The 26,078-nt window shown below is 40.0% G+C and overlaps 1 protein-coding gene across 3 annotated transcripts in view; it reads left to right on the forward strand.

Moving 5' to 3' along the window:
• The window catches only part of slc8a3 (solute carrier family 8 member 3), a 130,542-nt gene that overhangs the window by 69,784 nt on the left and 34,680 nt on the right, over positions 1 to 26,078 (forward strand). For all 3 annotated transcript variants that reach the window (XM_085257699.1, XM_085257700.1, XM_085257701.1), the window contains exon 3: positions 19,276 to 19,382. In XM_085257699.1, the coding sequence (XP_085113825.1) occupies positions 19,276 to 19,382 (107 nt within the window). The remainder of the gene's footprint in view (positions 1 to 19,275; positions 19,383 to 26,078) is intronic.

Raw genomic sequence — 26,078 nt, forward strand, 5'->3', positions numbered from 1 at the left:
GTGAGTTTAACCTCTTAAACTCACTAACATACAATGCATAATGCAGTACATCCTCTCTCAGGGACAAAGCCAGCAGTCTTCTCTACCCTTTGTGCTCAGTTTCCAAAGCTGACTTCATTTTTTTTCTTGTGGGTTTATCTCTCAGCACCTAGAAGACAAGGATAGATACTGTATATTATAATAGGGCCGGATTGATTTAGAGGTTAACCTTGCTGTTAACAACCCATTCCTCCACCCAAACCCTCATGCCAGCTGAAGAAACCTTGCACCTGCTCGCCTCACAGCACTACATTTGAAGACGTGAACAGCAGGGGCATGAATTTATGTAAGGTTCAGAATCTTAGTTTTTGCTATTCAGCCCTGTGTTGAGACCAAAATACACATTGACCCCAGTAACTACTGAAGGAAATGTTTAGGTTGAGGCTGTAGACTACATACAGTAGAGGAGTGTTTTAACGCTCCAGAGGGCAGAAATAAAGCTGCTCTCATAAGCCGGTCAATGGAAATTCATTGGCAAGTTGTGTGACGTTTTATACTTGTTCTATGCAGCCCAAAGGCCATTTGAAGACATTCCACAGTCATTTCTGTATAATTAGGAATTTATCAAGGGACCCATTTCAACATCAGAAGACACTGCATTGGTTGCCAGCCCTAAGGTTAGAAAGCTGTGATGTACTGTAGAGAATTGCAGAGTTAAACCTAGCTATGAGCATGTTATGTATGCGTATGTGGAGTTTGTATGGCAGCATTGTGTGTGCAGGACCCCAGGCTCTGAATAGTGATCACAATTTCATGGTGTTTTCAAGAGTTTGTGTTCATGTGAGTTAAAGTGCGTTGCTGTATTATAGGGTGTATGCTTGTAGTCATTAAATGTCAGAGACACAGAGGTATTTGACTGACACACACACACACACACACACACACACACACACACCCTGCCAGAAAGAATCCATGTCCCTGACTATTTTTAGAAATGTGTGCATCTTCCCTGTGCGATCCGCTTCCCAATCAGTGATGTCTTTCAATGTCTGCATCGAATCAAATGAGCCCCCCCACTGAAACCAAACCAGACACACACACACACACACACACACACACACACACACACACACACACACACACACACACACACATACGTCTGTAGTTCTTGTTAGGACTCTCATTTACCCTGTTTTTGCTTTAAATGAAATCAAAGACACGTCACATCTACTTAAAGAGTGGTCTATTTTTTGTACAATCAAAACATGATTTTTGTCTTTTCAGCCTGTTTTACTTTATGGCACATAGGGGGTATACCGAAAGTCTCTGTATTTAGCAAGAAAAAAATAGGATTTTAGAAATGTGATCATCTTAACCTCGAGGCAGGAGAGCACTGTTCTTAACATCTCCATTTAGAGATAATTCTGTGAGCGAGGCTGCCCAAACATTACTAACAACCCATCATTGCACACAAGAATTGTCTGCATGCTACTCTAATAAAAGCAGGAAGTCAGCAGTAATGGCTGTTTACAAGAGATAGCTGAAAATTTTACCATTCACACCTCTGTCTCTCTTTCGGTAAACTGAGTAAACGGTTTGTTTACTCTGTGTCTACATAATGTGAGCAGCACATTAGCACCAGTGTATGTCCAAACAGTGGGAATTTGAAAACAATATTGATCTGTAGGTCATCTGCATTTTGGGAGCACTCAAAGCCCAATTCACAGTGGCCATATCCCAAATTATGTACTCAAAAGGTGAAAACCCCCCAAAAAAACTTCAGGTCACAAAAAAGGCAACCCATAATGTGCACCTGAACAGCTGGGATTGGTTAATGTAGTAGCTGGGTGACTGAAAAACACAGCTGAAACTGTGTGCTCTCTATGATCTTCTGACCGCTTCAGCTCCTGTCTGATCATGTGATGCTTCCAAATCTCAGCAAATAAGAAATAATATGAGAGAGATGCAGGGTGACATTCATGGTTGTGGCCATAACCCCTAGCCATGAGGGCCCGCCTTCAAAAGACAGGATTTTATCATCACTGCTGCAGTTCCTTTCTTTTCTGTCTTACCAATTGTAAGCAGCAGAATGACACTCAGTGGCACCCGTATTTCATTGGCTAACGCAGTGCAACTGAGCCAAGTTTTGAGCCAGGTTCAACTTTTTTTTCTGGAGGAGTTCATCTGTCAGGACCACTGATGTTCCCTCAAATTAAATAAATTTGGAGGTTACAGTGGACGAGCAGAATAAATATCACAACAGCACCCTTACCTCATGTTGCACTCATACAATAATGGTTATGAGATTCAAGATTCTTTATTCATCACATGCATAGTTATACAAGCATAACACGCAGTGAAATGTGTTAGCAGTGTAACACTGTGGCAGCCAAATATACTGTAGGTTTGCAGCAAGTTGTTTTCAAATCGGTTTTGTAGTCACAAGAATAACTAAGCTGTTGACATTTTGAAATACTGATTTATTCTTCAGACGGTTCACTCCCTAAAAAATGCCCTCGTCTTACATTCGTCCTCATTCTCAATATTTAAAACACCATTTATCCTGCTAAGAAAAGCAACATTTGGACATATGCAAAAAACTTCAATCCCTCTGCCACATCTGTTCTTTCCACTGTAGCTGTAAAAATGGTGACATCCACAGAATGCGCAAATTGACATAATGCTCAGGAACATTTGCGCCAACTGACATATTCACACTCATAAATGTGCTTTCTTTTGCTTGATTAGAGATTTGCTGAGGTGTCTTATTTCTTATTTTCTTTTATTGGTCTCCTCTGTTCCTGGTGCAGGAAAAAATAAAAGAAGCAGAACATAACACTAATGTGCAGAACGGGAGCAGAGGAAGGGATGCCTTATGTGTGAAACCTGTGCTGGGGTTGGTCTGCTGCCCAGCTCCTCTAGAGCGTAACACACAGAAAAGCCAACATGACAGACAGGTGTGGTTGGAGCTCTAATTCAGACATTACAGGTAGTGACAGCGTGCCCTAGTAATTACAGAGAAGGATTTCATTGTGATGACCCAACTTTAGGGATCATCATTTAGTAGGTGTCTAAATTACTGTTCGAAAACCACCATTCGATACGTGATGATACCTCTATTTGGTACATACTGTGCATAACAAAGAGGGCACACTAGATTTTATTTTAGGCTTTATTTATAGTGTACAGGCCTGTTTGTCTTAACTGTTATACTGACAATGATCACTTGTGTTATTGTTGCACAGTACTATAACTGTTAATTTGTGCTACATTAGCTCTGCCAAAGAGGCCGTGTTTTTGGTAGCATTCGCATGTATTTGTAAATGTGAATGCTCGAAAACGTTTGAAGGAATTCTGATAAAACTTTGTAGGAGCGTAGAGTGGATTTCTGTTACATCCACCGAGGTCTTCAAGGCCAGCTTAAGGATTTATTGGTAAAAAAAAAAAAAGACAAAAAGCCTTATAACTACAAGTTATAAGCTAAGTGTGTGATTCTTGCAAGTGTGGTTTGTATTGTCAGAGCATAGAAAGTACCTTATAAAGATTTAAAATATTATGTCACATTTGACCTCTGACCTCTCCTTGAAGGACAATGATTGATTTGAAGGTTAAAGTGATAATAATGCTATATACAGAGCACCCAGAAAGACTTATCCCCATTTGTACTTGGTCATGTTACAGCCTTATTCCAAAGTGGATTAAATTCATATTTTCAATTTAAAATTCTACACACAATACCCCATAATGACAAAGTGAAAAACGTTTGCTTTAAAGTCTTGCAAAAGTAAAAATAAAAAAGGATAACATGCACATAGGTATTCACAACCTTTGTTCAAGAACCTTTGACAGCAATTACAGCCACAAGCCTTTTTGAGCATGACGCTACAAGCTTGATGCACTTATTTTTGGGCAGTTTCTCCCGTTCTTCTTCTTTGCAGAACCTCTCAAGCTCCATCAGTTTGGATGGAGCACAGCTCTGGCTCTGGCCACTCAAGGACATTCACAGAGTGGTCCCAAAGCCACTCCGTTGTTATCTTGGCAGTGTGCTTAGGGTCGTTGTCCTATTAGAAGATAAAACCGAAAAACATCCCAGAGCATGATGCTGCTTCGCTGTGGGGATAGTATTGGCCAGGTGATGAGCAGTGCCTGGTTTCCTCCAGATATGACACTTGGCATTCAGGCCAAAGAGTTCTTTGTTTCATACTATCAGATCTCCTTGCACCCTCTTTTTTGGTGACTACTGCAGAATTACGCGATGCTAGGTGGTCACCGACTGGTCTTTAGGCTTTTGTGACTGAGGCCCAAGTTCTGACAGCGTTCGTGGACTTGGACTCATTCGTTTTGCTAGATGAATAATGATATGTATATACGGTATGATATAAATCAACTATAACCATTTGTTTAAGATTTCTTCTTCGTATTTCTTCATGAGCAGGATCACTGTACTTTTTATGTTTGCAGAGAGTGTGAGGGAAAATATTTAAACAACTGCACATTTTCTTCTAAAATAGGTCCTCTGTGCTGTGTCCTCCTTGAGAGCAGGGGAGTAGAGAATTTCTGTACAGCCATCAATGATGTATGACATTTAGTCCCTGTGGACATTAACATGACTTTTATGTTTGCTTTCTAGCTAAATTATTTTTTGTTCAGTGGGAGTCAGATATCTTGGAACAGTCGTGTTCTGCGAACGACTGTGGTCATGCTGAAAGAAAAACCGGCAGGCAGAAATAAATTAGACAGTAGGCTAAGTTACCTTTTATCTTTGCTGACAACTTTGACACTGGCCGCGACAGTGTGGGGAAATTATTCTCAGTCATCTGGAAGTGAGGCTCAATAGCCTCGTATCCCAAGTCTAAATTAAATTCGAAAAACCAACTGATAAGGCTGTTGGGCTAATGAATAATAAGAATATGTTAAGGTTATTACTGTTCAGATAGTGATGTGGGACAGTGTGACAAGAAGTGGAGAAAGACTCGAAGCCACAATTTTTTTTCCTTTTTCTGATAGAAATTAAGAAGAAATAAAGTTAAGGAAAAAATACAGCGTGTACACTTTAATCAGTAGAGCAACAGGATACTATTACTTACATATTTTGAAAAAAATCTATTTTCACTTGCAAATTTAGCACCTGAACTCTTTCTACAGAATCATGCACATTGCGGTCTTGCTGAAAATAAGCAAGCAAGCCTTTGCTGAAAATGATATTATCTGGATGGCATCATGCTCTATTGCTCCAGTACCTTTGTACGTCGATTAGCACTAGGAAGTTACCAATCCTGTGTTACTAATGCACCATCATCAGATTCTTGCTTTGAAGCTAGATGTTGGCTCTTCTCCTCGGCAGACGTATTTCACCAGTATTCTCACCATGCACTTCTTGAATGGAGTAACTTAGTCTACTATACTGTGTATGTTAAGCAAATTTAATAATTTTTAAAGTCATCAAATAAGTAACAGAGAAAATAACAGGCAATTTACAGTTATTTGCAAACCTACATATTTTGACTGTTTATATACAGTCAAAGAATCTAATGGCTTTAGAGTCTTGACCCAGGCCCACGGATGAGCAAGTAGAGCAACAGCGGAGACCAGCTTTCTTTTTCCGAAACTGTAACAATTTGCCTTGTTTCTGACAAGAAAGGTTATGCTTTATTATGTGCACTGCATTTCTAAGATTTACTCGTCCCTGATGCAATGGGAGCTTTTCATTCTCCCAAGTCACTCATATATGATGGTGTTTGTCATTTGGCTGCCGGCAGTTTAACTTAGCCTGCTTCGGCTCTCTGGGCTGTCACGGACCCACACCAGACACCCAGAATAACACTCATGCATTTCTTGCCCTCAGCTCGACCATCTCCTTCATCCCCACCAGGCTGGTGCTCTTTCTTTCTTTGTGGAGGCTTGACTCCATCCTCTATTACTTACTCTTTCTCCTCTCCTTCCCTTGTCGCCCCCTATCAGACACTTCATCTCTGAGTGTTTTATTGCATTGTGTCCTTGTTGAGGAGGACCTTTGGGCCTGCTCCAGACATTCCTCCCCCCACAAAAAAATTAAAAATATAGAGCGTGCACCCCCCCAAATCCCACACCCAATGCTCGCCTTGCTCTCTGCTCAGAAAATATGGAGCATGGCTGTCTGCTTTTTCACTTGCTCCCCCGTTCTCTCGCTCACCTTTGAGTGTCCTCTCCCTTTTTTAATCTTCTTCTTTTGTCTTTTTCTCCTTCAGTGCTGGCAGTCATCATGTTTTTATGGAGACAGTGTTGCAAGGGTGCATGACAAGTGAAGCCGACCAGCTCCACTCTTCCTCCTCCTCCCAATCCAGGCCTCTCTCTTTAGATCAGTGACAGTCTCTTGCCTCTCCAGAAAGTACATTTCATTCTCAGCCATGTCCCTCATGTCTTTAGTATTCCTGGTTTATCAGAGCTCTCCGTTTCCCCGCTTTCTGTCCAAAATCCGTACCCTGGCCTTTCTCTTCGAATCTTATTAGGAAAAATCTTCCCTTTCCTATGACTTAAGCTAGCGAATGCATAATGAGAGCTATTTTTTTGCGCAAAGCGTTAAGAGTTAAGATTAAAAATTTGATTGAGGTCCAGTTAATGATTGTTACCCAGTTTCATAGCTTTCCAATAAATCAAGGTCTATGGTAAAAAAAGGTAAAATGTTTATTCAGACATTAATAATGAAGCAATTCTATTTTCTAATAATAAACTAGAGTGATCATGATCATTGTAGCCAAAACATACTTGTATAATCTGCTCACAATTTAAACTTCCAAAGCAAATAAAGGGGGAAAAAAGTAGTTAAAACCCAATTGCCAAAAGTACTGAAGGATTGTATTTATTTTTCACACATTTGTTTTAAATTGATAATGCAGACATGTAGATTAAAGACAGACAATGGATACTTTATCCTTCCTCTTGTAATTTTTGAAAAGCGGATTTCCTTCCTCATTTTTGAATTTGAAAGCCTGCATTGTTTACATTAATGCTTACTCACTCTCAGTCATCATCTTTGCTGCCAAACGCCGTGCTACCACCACCTGTTGATCAGATATGTGATATAAAAAGACATGAAATAGTAAAAAGCTCATCCCATTTTCTCAGAACCATGGGCCCTGACTGTTAGATTCAGTTTACGTTCTGAACGTAATGTTTAAGGAGCATGTCAAGAGTAGGGTATGTGCTGTTTGTGCCCTCTGCAGGGCCAAGAGAACTATGAAATCTCAGCTGTTACTAATGTGGACAATAGGTTTAAGTGCTGGAGTAACTATCCAATAGGGCACAGGAAGCAAGCTGCCACTGTGTGAACTCCTGGTCCTTCCTCCTGCCACCTGCAACAGCTGCTGAGGTTAATGTGTGTGCAGGTCGGAGATGAAGTAATGGAGTGTGTGTCAGCAGACAGAGGTAAACCTGTTAGGGGTCTTTATTCCCTCCAGGGACAGGTTCATTGTGTTGCTTAGCTCGATGCCTTCACATGAAAAGAAAATGAATGGAAAAGTTTTGCAGAAAGTGCTCGTGTGTCACGCATCGCATTTAAAGAAGAGTCGGGCTGGTGAAGGGGTTTTGTATCCATGACAACAAGGAAAAGCAAGAGCAGCAAATGGGAGCGGGTTCTTTACATTACACATTTCTATCCGAGGCTGGAGAATTTCATACGTGTCTTGTCTGTGAGGGCATATACGATCACCCCTCTCTTAAATGTAACACACACTCTAACCTGATCAGCTGCCCACCAGGCAAGATAAATGAGAGATATAATGTTCCCACAAAGATGGATGCAGGTGTGTGAGGCTATGCTGAAGAAAGCGAGAGGGCTGAGAAGGGACAGCTGCAGTCCTGCCATGGAATCCATAAAATCTGACACCTAGTCCAGCATCGTGACTACCCATGATTCCTCTTTGCAGCAGTATTAATAAACCTGGCTGCGTTCTCACTGCAAGCTCTCGACATGAGTTACACCCCAGTGAGTTGCAGGAACGTGTACCTCACTGCGAGGCGTCACCTTTCCATCTGCTTCTGTATACGTGCGTGTTTGCATATGCGCCTGCAACTGATAAAACGTTCCCTCCCCTACGTCCTCTACCTGATATTGTGAAGTCATGTAATACTTTATTGATCAGTCTGTTGCCATGACCCATGACACTTCCCCCAGAGTTAACTGCAGCTGTGTCCCCTGAGCTTGCTGTGATTGCTCAGGGTGAAGGCTGGGCACACTGCATTTCTTTTTTTGAAGCCACTGACAATAAATAATAGTGGACGAGGTGAAAGTGACATCTACCGCTGGTTTCTAAGTGGTCGTTTTAAAGGCATCAGAAGAAAAGCGGAGTGAGTAAACCAAAGTAGAGCTTAGTTTGGGGGCTTGGAATGATTTAATATTCCATTTATTAGTCAAGGTATCAGATAGTTGTCCAAAATACCAATCTGAGGGACTACAGAACCCAAGGTTACCTCTTACACCTTATGTAAAGAATTGTGGTGTTATTGAGCAGCCCTGTCACAGAGAAATTACATTCCTAGATAACTAAATTATTTTCTTAGACACAGTTTTTGTGGCATCGTAATCACTGGCTGGATTTTTTTCACTTTCTCATCTATGGTCACGAGCTCTGGGTAGAGACCGAAAGTAAGAGATTGTGGATACAAGCGGCAGAAATTAGTTTCCTTTAAAGAATGTAGAAAGGAGTTCAGTCATTTGAGAGAGTAGAGCTACTACCCCTCTATTGCATGTCCCACTGGAAGGAGGCCCCGGGGCAGACCCAGGACACGCTGGAGAGATTACATCTCTTGACTGACCTGGGAATGCCTCTGTGTTCCCCTGGATATGATGGAGGAGGTGGCTGGGGAGAGGGAAGTCTGGGATTTTCCATGTAGGCTGCAGGCCCTGAATAAGTGGAAGATGGATGGATGGATTTCACCTGCAATAAATGAAGCTCCATATTTATGACCTGCATCCGCAGGAGGGCGTTGGGGTCAATGATAAGCACAACTTTAATACATCAGAGACTGGTGTTCCATTCAAACTACAATCTTTGGCTAAGCTTGGAGAAGGATTTCAATTTTATGTAAATAAGTGTTGTGTAACCATACAACTGAATATTGTACAAGACAAAATAATCAAAGTTCTCCAGGGAAGGAAACAGTAAACAACGTGTTTGTTATATGCCAAATACGTTATTTGCAAAAATGCTTTTTCTTTTTAGGATACAGTGTTGTAGAAGCAATGGTGCTATCTGCAAATATAAATTTGTCTTATCTTGGAAGAAATTTTACAGATTATTTTATAAAAGTGATTCAGACAATGAAGACGATGTGTGTTATGAAGTTATTATTAAGTTTTTTTCTCAAGGTGTAAAGTGTGTAGTCCATAATCGAAATCATGGGAAGTGAGTGAATCTACACAATATCCTGGAACAGAAATATGAGATACACAAGAAAAACTACTACAAACATAAGGCAGAGGTCAAAACCCTAGAAGTTCCAGTTGTCTTCCCCATTTCTGCTGAAAAAGAATAATAGTGTCCAAGTTTTCCATATTCACACACTCTGAGATCGGAAATTTCCATGTGGAAATAGAAGGAGACTGGATCAGGGGAATCTTCCCAAGCAGATTCTTTCATTCCCACAGATCTTGCAACCAGATGGTGTGCATGAGATTTACTTTTGGGGCAGTTTGGTGATGTTCCCATTCTGTACTTACTTTAGATGTGTGGATATGATGCAAAATCTCTTTCTACACATTATTGCACACCAGGATGTTCTTAGGTTCAAGCTTAACATCTCATAATTTGGATATAAAGTGTTTTTGTTATACTTAAGGAAAAAATGTAACAGGTGAGTCACCCGGGATTCCCACTGAGCGAAACTGATGAGTTTTAAAAGCAGTGATTAAAACAAAGTTCAGGATTTTTTCAAATCATTTGCGCTGATATATTTGTTTCTGATCAATTTAAACCTGTAGCACCAAGTGTGTTATATTTGATACATGAGTTTTTGAGATCTCGACATCATCAGTGGGATTTTTTTAACTCGAACTCTCTGATGTTTTGCTGTTGTTGTTGTTGTTGTTGTTGTTGTTGTTGTTGTTGTTGTTGTTGTTGTTGTTGTTGTTGTTTAGGATGAAAAAACAGTTTAAAAAATTATATACAAATTTAAACTCATATATGCAAATTGATGTTTTTTTTCTTAGTAAGGATGTTCATCCATTCTGTTGTCCTTTTTTCTACCCCTCACCCCCAACTGCTCTTGGCTGCCCCTTTTTTTCTTCCTGTTATAAGAGAGTTTTTCCTTCCCACTGTCACCAAGTGCTTGCTCATAGGGGGTCCTCTAATTGCTGGGGTCTGCTCTTTACCTTATAGTACATCAACTCTTGTTGGTGACTTGGTGCTTTATAAATACATTGGACTTAAATAGAATGGGAACTGAATTGAACTGATTTAAAATAGAATGACCTGAACTGGCTTTACAGGGCTAAGTTCCACCAGAGGTCCAAATGACTGAACTAAATCTACAATGTATTATTAAACTAGAAACTCAAAAACATTTTCTTTTTTTCATTAAAGATTATTGTATTATTTCTAAATCACCACGCAAGTCCCTTGGCAGTACTGTAGATACAGAGTGCATATTTGTGTGTGAATGTTATGCCCCTTTTAAAACATTAGTTGTATAAACACTGAAATCAATTTCTCTCTACAAACAACCGCTGCCTCTAGTGTGATCACACCCTTCATGAACTGCTCAAGGACACTTAAGAAGGGAGGGTGTTTGCCAGAGCGGGGGCTTGACTTTGGGTTCTCAGGATGAATGACTGTCTCTCACATACAAGGCCAACCCTTCCCCTCACACTGAGTGAACATAACAGGGAGTACATCACATCTTCAGTATTGGTAAATTTGGCCAAATTGCTTTCTCCCTCCTCCTGAATCGACTGTGCACTGTTTAAACTGGGAGTCACTTTGACGCATGTATTATTCAAACAACATCTGGCACCACTGCACGAACTCTGATGCGTTTTCCCTTAAACAACTCCCACTCAAAGCTCATCTGGCTAAAGTTTGTCCAGCAAATTTGCAAGCGGCCAATTAGAGACTTTCAGTTTTGTTTGATTTTGTATATGATTGATGTCTGACTCAAGCAGGTCAGTCACAATTTCTTTGTTTATCAAGGCTTTTGCTCTTTGGGATGATTACTAGTAGGTCAAGTATAGTTTGATCTCTTTTTAGGGATGAAAAGAATGAAAGTAAGATGAGGGTAAGAGGAAGACCAGTCATGTAGGCCTGCTGGGTGTGGAGTATTAAATCTGATGTGAGCTTGTCAGATTGGCAAGAAATCATTGACAAATGTGTTTACTGGCTTTTTTTCTGTGATTGCTGGGGAAAAGCAATAATCAGGACTATAATGAGTAAGGCCCATAATCCCTGTGCTTGGTGACAGAAACCAGGCCTGCTTAATTAAGGCACTGATTTCCCACAGGGCACCGGGCCTTTTTTTCACCCCCCTTGTCCTCGCCCTGACTTTATAGGCTTCGCTTTATTTGGTATTTTGTGCGGAGATGTCTCCAAGATCTGTCGAAGGAAAAGAGATTGGTTTTGGAATATTTGGTTTTTACTGATCTTTTATGACATGTTTGCTTTTACCTCTAGCAATATTCAAATGATGTTTACTACAAAAACTTTTTAGGAAGTGAACTTCTCACAATCCTACAACCAACAAGGGCTGCTCCACTGAAGTAGAAGTAATGGGTTCTGTTTAAAAACCCTGCTCGAGTCCCTTCGTGCATGCTGTGTAAAAGCAGCCTTGCGTGAGGGTGAAAAAGCAACTCAGTCGATGGAAACAGAGGAAAGACATTTTGGACACACTGTCTTTAGTTTAAACCAGAAAGACAGCAGGTTGGTGTTAGCAGGTGTTTTATAGAGAAGGACGACCCTGGAAAAAAAAAGGGTCACATTTAATTGCAATGCTTTCAGCTGCCTGAGTACCCGAGTCTTTCCAAAGATTTTCTCAAAAAGAGAGAACTTTGCTGAAAAGCTGAGCAATAATCTGAGGGTCAGTCTGCACCAACAGACAAGCAAAAAGTCAAACTGGAGATTGGATATCACACATCTCACATATCACCTCCTCTGATGTGTTACTCCACCACAGTGGCTTCACACTCTGAGCGGTTGTATTATTTAGTGTTTGTGGAACCGAAGCCAGCGAGGAGACCAAAACAGTAAATCTGCTGTCGAAGAAGAGGCATCTGAAAATGGAGAGGAGGTGGCAGCTAAAGCAAATTTCAGCCGCAGTGTGGATTTTGGCCACAGAACAGAGGGAGAAAGAGGCACTCTGTATCAGCCTCTCCATCTCTTCTCCCTCTCTCTCTTTGGCTCCCTGCACCACCTCCACTTTCATGTCTCATTCCCTTTACTTTTTTCTCCTCCCCCCCCTCCATCCCTCTTTTTTTCCTCTTCTCCATCTGCTTTGGACTTGGGGAACACAGAGACTGCTGGCCGCCCGGCAGCCCAGTGCAGCGGAGGTGTGAACCCTCTAATCGTCTGTCATTACCCACTGGCACTTCCCACACTAATACTCAACTTAAGGGCGTCATGTCTAGTATGTTAGCATCAATAAATCATTATCACATTAATTCTGACACATTAGGGTAATTCACTTTAACAAATGAGGACACTGGTGCGAAGACTGACATCATTTTTACTCTGCTGTACTTTCCTGCATGATGTGTTTCTTATTTCATAACAAAGAATGCATATTCAATGACACAGAACTGAGCAGATTCAACTTTATGTTATTTTTGCTGAATTTCATACTTGAGCTATTTGACTTATTATTTTTTCCACATTTTAGAGCAAACACAATTTCCATAGAAGTAGAACAGTAAAGGGATGCAGTAAGGGGGTACAAGGATCAAAGCCACTTGCTACAGATAGCATCATTGAAGGATTAGTTTGGCATCATAGGTAATATACTTAATGACTGTCTTGCTTACTTGCCTTTCTACTGTAAGTACAGTGCAGAACCACAATCTGTTGAGAGTTACAGGAAGTACAGAAACTTTGTTTCCTGAGTCATAAGTTCTATCCTGCTCTAGCCTCGCAGCTCGCAGTCATGTACCAAAAGTAGAGCCTTTCTGACTGACATTAAACTGCTTATTAATATTTACTTAATTTTTTCCCCCACCATATACATAAACCTTCAGATCCTGCTCATCAGTAAATTTGCCTTCTCTATAATATTTAAGTGCTCTGCCAGTATGAAAATGCCAATCGGATGCTTTCTAGATGGTGGATTAATATATCTGATTGTATGTTTCTGTGTTCGTATGATCTCTTCAGCGCTCGCTAAAAAGCAGCCAAGAATTATGACAGAACCTCCACCGTGTTTTAGAGATGGCTGTACACAGTTGTAACTCTCTCCTGCATATTGACAATTTGGATTTCAAATTATTCATCACTCCATAAGTCCTGTTACCTGTGAATTTCAGCCCAGTTCTTGTGTAATTTGGCACTCCTCAGCCTTTTCTCCCTTTTCTCCTTCCTTAAAAAAGGCTTCTTGACAGCCATGCTTCCACTGAGACCATTTCAGTGAACAGTATATGGATCAACTAAAGGGCCAGATGCAACTGTCAGGTCCTGTGTCAGGTCTTTGCTGGATTTTTTCCCCATCGAGGACATACCTTTCAGATACTGTTCTGAAACTCATCTACTCTAGATAGTTTTTTTTTTTTTCAGGACTGCCACTGTTTTTTGTCCTCCACTTGACCAGTTTCATAATATTTTTGAAGCACACACTACACACCATGCAGAGATATACTGTATACTGAGATATACTGGCTGTTATCTCTTTAAGAATCACCTTGTTGGGGCAAAAATATTTGTTTATGCTTGTCAAGCTGTGTTACCTTTGTCATTTTTCATTGATTCAGTTAAACAAAAGGGACCAAATTATACATTTTTGCAGCAGGCTGCTGGTAACAAAGTGCCAAAAGATAACATTTAAAATTGTTTCTTTGACTGTAATATACAGGCACAATACTGGTGCATCACTTGAGTTAGGTGCCTTTTTTATGCTTGAATGATTCATAGGTCAGTATTGAGTGGCTTAACAAAAAAACATTCCTCTGAAAATGATCATGTACAAGGACTGGAATGAAAATGAGTGAAAAGGCCGACAATGTCCAAAGAAAAAATGCTTCAAAAAGCCTGAAGAACTACCGCTCAAGATCACAACCTCCTAAAACCTGAGCTCTTTCATGGCATGCATTTTTAATGTCTCTTTGCTCTTTGGACTGATTGGGACCTGATGAATGTAAAAACAAAGATTAATTTAATTATTTTTAACCTGATTTTGTATTTTCTGAGAACAATGAGATCCACATGAGGACATTTCCTTTAAATTTCGATAGAACAGTGACAGTATAATGTCCTCGTATAATCAGTATAATTATAATCAGGCACTTGTAGAGCAAAATTTAGTATTTTGGTCTAGACAACCCAAAATGTGATGTCCACACATGTGGACGCCAGGTCCTAGGAGGTTAAAAAAGTCCGGCTCCTTAGCAGCAAAATAGAAAGAAATGAGGGGTGGCTCAAGACTGCTGCACACTACTGTATATTAAGCTATAGCATCCTGTGCTAATGTGTAAAGCCACCATCTGCCACCTTTGTCCCTGTGTTATCACTATTAGCCTGTTTTTATAACTAAAGGTAGAATAACATCCACTATTTACTTCCATGTCATGCAGCTTCATTTGAAGCCATGTACCATTTTCTCATGTCATTTAATATATTTAATAGATGGAATTGTTGTTTCTTGGTATTTTGCACACATATTTCTCTGTTACATGTCAGTAAATATAGTAAATTACTAATATGAAATTGCATATCAACACTATGCATTTGTCTTTGTACTTCTGCTGCTTTTTTTCTCCTTTGTAATGTGCATGTCAAGCTAACTGCATAAAGATTGACTAAAGATAAGTGTTTAGATAATCACATCTCAACTGGTTCATGAAAATACCTGTTACACCTCCGAAAAACTAATATCACAGCAGCTCATACTCAAAAAATGTATCAAAAAACTATAAATAAAACCAGAGCAGCAGAAGCTTACAGTACTTTGTGTGTCTGTGTATACTGTATCACTTTATCAAACCCTCTGTGTCTTTTATGTCAACACATCAATCCAAAGCTTTGCTGTTACACCACTCCCTGTAGATAAAGGCGATATTAAAACTTCTCTTTAAACACTCTGGTTTGCGTCAGTGTGCACAGCAGATGTTTGACAATGCACTCACACAAACTGTATCAACCTGCCTGAATGAACGAATTATTGACAATTTTCACAGACAAATCTCATGTCATGCACAGTGTCTAACAAATTTATTAAACCCCACCCAGTTTAAGGTTTATGCCACAGCTGTCCTACAGTATTGGTAATTACCAAAATAATGTTTAACCTACTAGTGTGTGCTAGTCTTTTAATCTGAATGACATTTTTAATGCTATCCATGAATTTTCAAATTTACCATTTTGCAAAAAATGCATATAAAAATAGTCGAGTGTGTTATTATTATTTTTTATTATAATGCCAAATTACTTACCAAAATTAATTGTTTGTGTGAGTCATTTTAGTGGCTGAATGTTATGTATGATTCATTTCTGACTTGTTCAGAACTAAAAATAATGGTATTTATTTTGCAAATAACAAAACCGAATTAATGTTGTTATAACCAAATTTTGAGCCGGCCCTCTGGACATGACTGAGTTTTTGACAGATTTCCAAAACATTTGTTGTCTTGTTTTAACGACAGATGTTTACATAAATTTGTTAAGCACTGTATAGGTTTGTGCGTGATTATATTTAGCCTGTCGGCAGTTATGATTGCGATGCTTTGTGAAGTGTGTGCCATGGGTGTGAATATTACTCTAAATTAGAAAAAGGGAACACTGCAGGACACAGATATTTTCTTTTCCTTTTTTTTGCCACCAGTCATATACAAACTTATAATAAGGACTTATTGTATGGACTCCTTTTCTATTATCTCTCATCTTCTCACCCTTCCTCTTCTTTTTCTCACTTGCTCACTGTGTCTCGCTTACGCACAAGGTGTCCTTTGGCGGTGGTGCGTGACACACTAGGTTGTGGCATTAGTGAGACAGGGCTGTCACTTCTAACTTGTCAACATAAAGCATTACTGATGTGAAGGTGTGTGTTTAAAACCAAACCACAGTCTTTTACAATAAAAAACAAATGTTTTTAGTTTTTTAAACCAGCAGGTGAGAAAAGTGTATAACTTCGCAGAGGAGTGAACCATAGTCCATAGCTGCCCCTTTACCTTCGTCCTATGCTATTACCATCCCTGCAAACTCTAATACAGGGGGCGCTACTTCTTGAGCCTCAACCAATGAGCCTCAACATTTGCCATTTAAAAGTTGCAGCAATCCTATAGGCCAAAACATAGATAAAACACTCCCACCAGACGAGCCTGGGCATATGAACACATGTTCTGAAATGAACCCCATTCTTCCAGGTGAAAGTCCGCTACTTAACCCACCGCACTACAAAGTCTTTCTTTCTTCATGTTCTTTCCTCTTTGTACTAATTTATGCTGAAGGATATATTATGGTTTGTACTGATCTTGTCTAAACAGGCTTGTGATTGGATAAAATCTCCTTTCATTGCCTAGATCAGGGGTCTCCAACTCCAGGCCTCAAGTGCCGGTGTCCTGCAGGTTTTGGGTCTCCACACCTGAATCAAATGATTAGTTCATTACCAGGCCTCTGGAGAACTTCAAGACATGTTGAGGCCATTTGAATTTAGCCATTTGAATCAGCTGTGTTGGATCAAGGACACATCTAAAAACTGCAGGACACTGGCCCTTCGAGGCCTGGAGTTAGAGACCCCTGGCCTAGATTTTTAAAAGCCTAAAACCAGAGCCTATTGGGTTTGCAGGAGTGTAGTATCCAATATGCAGAAAGGTTATTATTGACTTCAGTTGAAGAGGCTCCAAAAGCATGATGCTTACTCTGTTATCAACACAAACAAAAAGAAATTAATTTTGTGATCTCATTTACTCATTTGCCTGCTAAATGTGACTCATTCTTTGAGAAGTTATTCAATAACACTAATATGGTCATTTATTATTAGAAGATCATTTTCATTGGCATCAGTCCCTTGTCAGGTTGGTCAAACTCATGGAAAATTAAATATGATTTTTTTTTCCAGATGATTTTCTACTATATTAGGTTTAAGCAGTGCAGAAATCCAATAACTTTAAGATTATTGTGTCTAATGTGACTCTTTTAGGTTTAAGGCATAAAAAAATTCACTTGTCTAATTACTTGTTGCCTATTTCTAAATTAACCTAAGGATCTAAGAGCAAGGATAGCATCTTGGCTTGAAAACTGTAGTAAGTGCGTAGAGAAAGTTGGGAATCTGGGTCCTGTAGCTCATTTTTACTCAGCGTCATTAACTATGTAGCTGTTTTGGGGTTTTTGCATGTGGGATTAGATTAATCGAGAGGCTGCATTTGTAGCTTCGCTGTGAATGTCAGGCCAGATTACCGTTGCCTACAGCAGCCAGGCCGTGTGTGTGTGTGTGTGTGTGTGTGTGTGTGTTTGCCGTGTTCCACTTGCTCATCAGACTCCAGGTCTTTCTTCTTTCAGTCCTGATGACAACTGAGGCGCTTTTCACAGCACTGGAGACGTCTCACCTGCTGATCTAATGTGAAAGGAGAGGGGGAAAGACAAACATGGATCTTCTTTGTGCTAACAGGTTGAAACTGTAGGCTCACACCCCGCAGCAATTCAAATTCAGATCTAGAAAATACCCCGGGCAGAGACAGGAATTTGGCTATACATTACAGCAAGGTTACTTATGCATTTTCATTCCTCTCGAGATGCTCGGATTAGGAGTTTTATATGCGTGGCATGTGTGCAGCATGCTGGTTTGTGCGGCAGACTTCTGTGCGTGTCAGTGCTTTGACTGACACAAGCGGCGCTACATGTCATGGTGCTGGAAGTACATCAGCGGGATTTTGGGAGAGGGAGCTGCTTTTTGACTTGATACATGAGCAGCTATCCATAATGAATGCTTCCCTGCTACTTATCTTACTAGCTGAACCCCTGCTCTCCAAGTACTTTCCCTAAATAACATGCGGAAAATTGTGTTTTTTGGCCGATCAAGACGAAAAGCGTCTTCCTGTGAAGATGTCAGACGCATAATGAAGTGTGTCATCCCTATCTGAGGGGCGGCAGCGTCGCCGTTGAGTATTGTTGACCTGTCTGTGCTTGCAGGGAATGCTTTTAAGGCCTTGATGTAGTGAATGCAGCAAGACTTGAATTTGCTTATATTTTCCAGCACCAGACAATGTGCGATGAGCTGTTTTCGTGAATCCCGTTGAATCCAACAGAGCTTTTCCTCGAGGAGCTTCGTGCTGCGATATGGCAAGTCACTGAGGCATCTGGGTACCTACTGACCACTTAATTGCCTGCGCTTGTCGATAACTCTTTATAAAGATCAATTAGGGCGATCAGTGGTGAGAACGCTGCTGGGGCTGAGGTGCCATATTGAGCTTTTTCTGTGTGATGAAGTCACAAGCAGTCCTTTTCCAGAGAAGGAGCCTGAGCCCTCCAGACATTCCACTTCATTAAAGGGGTGTTCTCCCCAAACCGGAGCAGTGAACTCAGCAACGAGCTGCTTCTCTCTTTCCTCTGCCACGTCTGTGCCTCGAGAGGTGGCCGAGCTCTCGCTGTGTCCAGCCGGCCATCTCGTTTAAAGGGGTTCTGGCTGAAACACTGAGCCGCAAAAATCAATTTAGGTAGTAGTGGCAGTTTTTTTCATTTATCCTTCATTCACCTTCTTGCCCTTGCGAAATGTTCGTTTACACATTTTACAACCCGAGTGATTACACGCTGCTGTTTTCAGTTCATTGTGCTCTTTTTATCTGCCCTGCCGTGGAGTGCTTCTCAACGTCCCCCACCTCCCTCGTACTCGTTCCACTTGTGTCTGGCGACGTGATAAATGTGGTTGTCATGACACCCGTTGTAGCCAATGAGCTCACTGAAACCAGTGTGTGTGTCATGTCCAGCTGCTGACAGACAGGCTGGTCCAAAGCAAGCTGACCTTCCACCTCCTAACCTTTCTTCCATGCTGATTATTAATCCTACTTACAGCACACTTCCTGTGTCCCTCCATCACAAATTAACCTTTTTCTTCTTCTCTTTCCCCTCTCTCTCCTTTTCTGTCCTTTTTTCTCTCACGCCCCCCCCCTTCCTCCTCCCCTCCTCCCTCTTGCAGCAAATTTGTTCACGTGAAAATAATTGATGATGAGGAGTATGAGAAAAACAAGAACTTCTTCCTGGAGCTGGCCGAACCTCGCATGGTAGACATGAGTCTGCAAAAAGGTGCAGTACTGTCTCTATTTATTTATTTTTTAACCACTTCCCTTCTTTCCCTCAGTTTCTTCTTGCTATCTTCTTACATTGTCATTGTATTATATCTCACTGTTTATAGCCTCCCTGCTTATCTGTCCTCTTGCTTCACCTACTCTTTCATTACACTACTCTACGACATTGGCGCCCTATTCACCTCACGACACCCTCCTTTTATTTTACGCCCATACTCAGCTATTCTTTCAAAAAAATAAATAAATAAAAACAGCTGCAAAATCACACCATCGCTATTGTAATGACAGTCTCCCCAGACAGCATCATCATCTGCATAAAAAGAGAACAGGGAGTCTAGGAGCTGCTTTCATTTACCTTCTCAAAGGAGCAAGTAGCCATTATTATGCAAAGACACGTTTTACTAGTAGCTATTTTTAACCATATTCTTGCTTGAGTGAAAAATGCAAGCATGCCGTTGTTGGTGAAATTACGTTGCCGGTTTTTGTTTTGCTGTGAGACAGAATAACTCACAGGAATCTTTGAATTTCATAGTTTACCTGAAACTATGTGAGCTTTAAACATTGTTTTTTATCATAGCATCTCATAATGAGGACATGTGCATCTCTTAGCTTCTTATATTTCTTCTCCTGTATAACAAGCATAACTTTTTTTTTTTGCAACAAGGTGAATAAGAGAATAAAAGTAAGATAAAAGAATCCAAATCAGAGCAAGTTTTCGTCATAAGTTTTGTTTGTTGCCTTTTGTTGTTGATAATGTGTGCTGAAAGAAGCCAACAGGCATTTTCTTAAGTTTTGTGCACCGTTATCTAATGCAGTGTTATCTAACCATGCTCAAGGCCAGGCAACGGGAGAAGCTCACAAGCTGGTGCGGAGGGTGCAGAAACTAACACTTGGCTGTTCCCTCCAAACACTACAGCTCATTATGTTTACGTTATTGGGTCTGGCAGCACTGTCTGTGCGCCAGCTTCCCATGTTCTCAGAGTCATGATGAAGAGCAGCTACTACGCAGGTCTCCATGAGTGACAGCCGCGTCACTCTGCCGCTGCTCTGTGATGCTTCTTGTTTTTAAATTCCATTTCTGTGTTGTTGCAGGGGTTTTTTCCCCATACGCACACATGCAAGCTGTCTGTCAAGCATCTTGTTTTAAATTTGTAAGATTGCCTTTAAGCTTATCCCAATTGTGAATGTAATAGTAAAAATAAACTATAATTATATGTAGGGATGGGTACCGGTGTCCGGTGCCATGATGGCACCGGTTCTGACATAAACGGTAGTAACCAGACCGAAAAGCAGCGCACATTTCGGTGCTTTATTTCGGTGCTTTTTTTTTCCTGAGCTGTGATACACTTCTAGCCAATCATTTTACATTTCCGAGGATAGTAGGCGGGTCCAGGTACGTACGTTCTTTTAGAGCAGAGCTACAGATTAAAAATGTCCAAGGCGAAGCGGTCAAAAGTCTGGCTGTACTTCACAGCAAAATATGCAAACTCAGCAGCCTGCAACAAGTGCTTTAAGCTGATACTGTGATACTGTCAAAGGAGGTAACACCAAGAATCCGATGAAACACCTGGCGACGCATAGCGGTTTTTTTAAAAGCCCAGAAATGCGCCGTATTTGATAGCTTGCTGCGAGACCTCACACCGAGCGCATCTACTGCGGGTGGGTTGCCTGTTATGCAACATCCCCCAAAAACACGAAGAGGAGAGTCCTGGCCCCTAGCCCTGCCAGTGTAGCAGAAATGATGACGGATGATGATGGCAGCAGCAGCAGCAGCCGTTCTTTTCTGCGTGAGTAGCTAAATGTTGTTCGTGTGTAATTTACGTTGAGTAGGCTAACCACGTTATTACATTAATGCATGTAAGGTGAACTAGCAAACACCTTCGTAGCTACATGCAGCTGTCTTCTTGTTTGATGGCAGATATTCCCTTCACCCTGGCCAAAAAGGCTAAAATGACCAAAGAAAAAGTGGAAAACAGTTAAACATGAGAGGTTTTTGGACAAAGTTTGTGTTTTTTCCATTGTTTAAGCACTGCTTCCAGCCAAGAGTGATACCATATATGCCCCATAGCTGCAGAAAAGGCTAACATTGTTATCTTTTTACAAAAAACAGCTGAACATGAGAGGTTTTTGGACCAATTTTGTGTTCTCCATTCTTTAAGCACTGGTTTGAGCACTGTTTGAGCACCGGCACCGTTTCAAAAGTACCGATTTGGCACCAGTATCAGATAAAACCTAAACGATACCCATCCCTAATTATGTCTTTCTGCTCTATTTGATCAACCAAAGCACTTTTTACCACAATCTTCAATCGCTTATGTGCTTTTCTCTGTGCATAAGCACTTTTAATGTAATATTCACAAACTCACATGCAGGAAGGGAGCCAACCACGGACTTGCCAATTGGTAGATGATCTTTGGCCTTGTAAACACACAACAGGGTGTCTGTTTACATGGTCCAAACCACTGGTTACACTCAAGAACAAGAAGGCCAGATTAAACGTTGCCAGAAAGCATCGAAAAGAGTCTGCACAGTTATGAAAATAAATAAATAAATCTTTGTCAAGATGAAACCAAGAGTAACCAGTATCAAAATGATGGGAAAACCAAAGCATAGAGAACAGGAAGGAACAGCTCATGAGGTGAAGATTATTCAAACATGGTGGAAGCAGTGTTGTGGCATTGTCATGTATGGCTGCCACTAATGTTCATCGATGATGTGACTACTGATAGAAGCAGTAGGGTGAATTTTGAAGTGTACAGGGATATAATCTCTGCTCAGATTCAGCTAAATGCTGCAAAACTAATTGGGCTTCACAGTACAAATGGATAATGGCCCAAAGTATACTGTAATAGTAACCCGAGAGTTTCTCAAGGCAAAAAACGGAAAGGTCATGCTGAAGACAAAATGAAGGCACAGAGACCCACAAACAAACAGGAGCTGAAAGTGGCTGCAGTAAAAGCCTGGCAGAGCATCACAGATGTCAGACAGTCACTGAATGCAAAGATGATTAAAAAGAGTTCTTATATGTAAAATTATGTTAGCTTGTCAAGTTCATTTTAAGACTCTGAAAATAGAGACTCTGTATAAAACAATGTGTAATTCCCAAACAGTTAGTGCAAAATTTTGGTGAAGCATCTACTGTATAACGTTTCCTTTACGTCCACTCTTAGTTTTTGAATATTCTCTTAATAAAATAAGCTTCAACATGCACACGTAAGCTGTCAATAAAACCTGTGACACATACATTCATTAGTATCAAATCAAATCTGAACAAGATTTCACTAATTAGTCACACAAATTAGCATTTAGTATATAAAACAACACAAAAATATATTTAGTAGTGTATAATATTTCTTCCAACATGAGTAAAATTAAACAAAAAGCCAAAAACTTTAAAGAGACAGGTGCTTAAAAGGAGGTAAAGACGTTTGGAAGCATTTGTATCGACAGGTGAAATAAATATATTTTGATAGATTGCTGTAAATATGATTAGACCTTGCAGTAGGTGCCTCCTGGTGCTTTAATGCAAAAAAAAAAAAAAAATTTAAATCACTTGTGCGTTTGTTTTTTATTGCTTCCAACGGTCGAGGTCTACTGCAGGACTACTGGGTTCACTGCAGTGAACACAAGTGAGGATTGTTACAGACAGAATAGGTGAAGAGGAAGTGGAGGAAGAGCGAGCTATCTGCTCAGATGGAGGGAGAGATGAAGATGGATAATGACGGCTGGAGCTGAGGAGGACACATGCCAATGGCCAGGTTCAGTCTAAAGAAATCAGAACAGCTGCTTTGTTGGGCCATAGGCTGAAGGGAAAGAAAGTGAAACCTTTTGAGTGGTTTCTGTATGCAGATTATAAAATATTCAATGCATGTTTTTCTTTCAATTTCTTTCTGTTAAACATACTCGTGTATACTTATTGCCAGACTGATTAAAGTGTTACTAATTCTGATACTAGAAAGATAAAAACACAATGAAAGTGCAGACCGTGTTGACAGTGAGTAATGTGAGCTCTGTCTACTTACTTTTTTAAATGCACGGGGTAATGAATGTTTGATCAAGGGTAATAAATGTTTGATCTATATGTGATGAGGAGGTAATGAAAAAGCTTTTCTCTATTTATTTCCCGTGCACGATTATCTTTTATGAATGTGCCCGTGCTGATGAAATCTGTTTGATTTGATATTAGAGAAAGCACACACCAGTGTTTTAGAGGTTACATATACACTATTCTCCTGCTGCCATAGTAGGTGCTGCTGGATCACAGTGATATGGATGATATGATAATTTCTCCGTTTTCATATATAATGTAGCGATTATATTGTTGTTCATAACCGCTGATGTGGGGCTGATTGGGTTTGTTTTTCTCCTTATTAAAGCTGTAGTGTAGGAGCAGAATTGATGAATATTCTATGAGAGTCTTTGTTTTGTTGCCCTTTTTTTCATATGCAACAGCCTTGCTCCATTTTCCTCGCAGCCTTTGCATCAAACAACAAACTTAGCTCTTAGTTCTTTATTCTTTCCTTCCCATGATGATCAAACTAGGAGCACAAAAAAACAACTGTTAGATTTTTGATCTTCACAGTGACATCACTCATTGTTGCAGCCAGGGGCGATTCTAGGATTAGAGCTTTGGGGGTGCTGCGCACCCAGAGAGCTGCCCAGCCAGGCAAGATAAATCATAGGATTCTTAAATTCATCAAGTCTCTCTGTCCTTGGGTCCTTGTCTCAAAACATGACATCACTGTTTTGTACATTTTAACACAATTTAATCCCCACATTTGTGAAAGAAAAGCAAAACACTTTTTTGAAAAGTTTGTAACAAAACCATCAAATCTGATAAAGGTTATTTAAATGCTGCCAAAGAAGAATGGATTGGAATAAAAAGAAAAAATACATATCCTAACCTTAATTACTGGGGGAGAATAGTGAATGATGCTCATAGTGAGTAAAAAGTAAACTGAGTGCATTTTTTGGACAGAGATTCTCTTTTAATGTTTATGTATAATATAATACAGATACATAAAAAAACACTCCCAAAACAGAATAAATTATTACAAATAAAAATATTTACTGCAGACACTAATTTTACTAATTTAATAATACTAATTTTGTGCTGTAAGATTTATGGGTTTCATTCTTTCATAGTGGTACTTAGGAGAGCTTGACATTTTTATCAGGTGGTACACACTATAAAAAGTATGTGTGCACATTCTGCTGTACAGAATCTCTGAAACAAGCTAGCTTAAAACATTTTTAGAATATAAACAGAGCACTCTACTTCTCCTTACAGCTCCTCACTCCACCAGGGCACCGTTTGGCACTTTCTGATAGCGCGCAAATGTGGCGCACGTACTGCGGCTGTCAGGGCTCTGTGTGCGGGCAGGTGGAGGTGTGGATCCAAGTGCAGGACTCAGAGATGGAAATGTAACTGAAAACCTCAGCTTTATTGCTGGCACCAAACAAAACAGAACAGAAACCAAACATGAAACCACTAACTGGAACACACAGGCAGGATCTGAGGGTACGACGCGACACTGAGCGCAGGAAAACACAGGGCTAATATACACAGGGTGGTAATCAGGGAATGGGCAACAGGAGGGAGACACAGCTGGGAGAAATTGGACTAACGAGACAGGGGGAGCAGTAGAACTGAACACACTCACATGAGACAGACCTTCACAATAAAACAGAAAATAAGAAACCACTAAACAAAGACGCAGACAGAATATAACACATGCAACTCAAACAATACATGCAACAACAAATCCTTAAACACGGATAAACAGAAACATGAAACTAATAATCATCATCACCACCACAAGCCCTACCAGAGAATAAGAAAACAATCCATAATGCAAAAACACACCAAAATAACTGAAACACAGATTCGTCATAAAACCCAACAAAGCACCAGAGAAACATAAAGAACAATCCATAATTCAAAAATAAACCAAGACATAAAAAAACTCAAAATGCTGGGTCAATCCGACCCAGGACCGTGACAGCGGCAGTCATACAGACAACTGGATGGTTCAAAAGTTGGCCTACCTATTACTGGCTGAGGTTTTAGTAGAGTTGTGGCTGAACCACATAAAAATATATTATTAATTTTAATCTCCGTGATCAATTATAATGTTATGTTGGAATGTTGTTAAAGAGGGTCAAAAATGTTTCAAACCAGTTTGTTTTGCAGATTCTGTATAGCAGCTTTAATATAGGGAGAACACAACTTCCAGACTGTATGAGTAAAATAAGGTTTTTTCTCTTTGTCAGTTTAATAGTTTCTGTTTTGCCTGTCACTGTTCCCTGTCTGTTTTCTTACCTGGTTCTTCCTGACCTTGTACTTTCTCCTCACATTCACCTCTTTCTCCTCTTCCTCTTTGGACTGACAATCATACACAAATAGATTGTATTCAATTAGATGAAAAATTACATTAATATGAAAAAAATACTATTAAGATCACTAACAAAAAGTCCTCTCTCAGTTTACTTTCAACCAAAAGGAAAATAACCAAACCACATGAACATCTAATAAAAGTATAAAGAAATATAAAATATTCAATATAAATTCAATATAAAAAAATATTGAAACACTGATCCAACATTATTCTTGATTGACGGATCATTTGATTTTACACTTTTACCTGAATGTGGCTCCTTTTTTTAAAAAAACCCCCAAAAACTCCCTTATATC

The sequence above is a fragment of the Mchenga conophoros genome, linkage group LG19, assembly GCF_057382185.1.
Source record: "Mchenga conophoros isolate Kocher_MC1m ecotype Shallow Benthic linkage group LG19, M_conophoros_male_GT1.1, whole genome shotgun sequence".
Classification (NCBI taxonomy): domain Eukaryota; kingdom Metazoa; phylum Chordata; class Actinopteri; order Cichliformes; family Cichlidae; genus Mchenga; species Mchenga conophoros.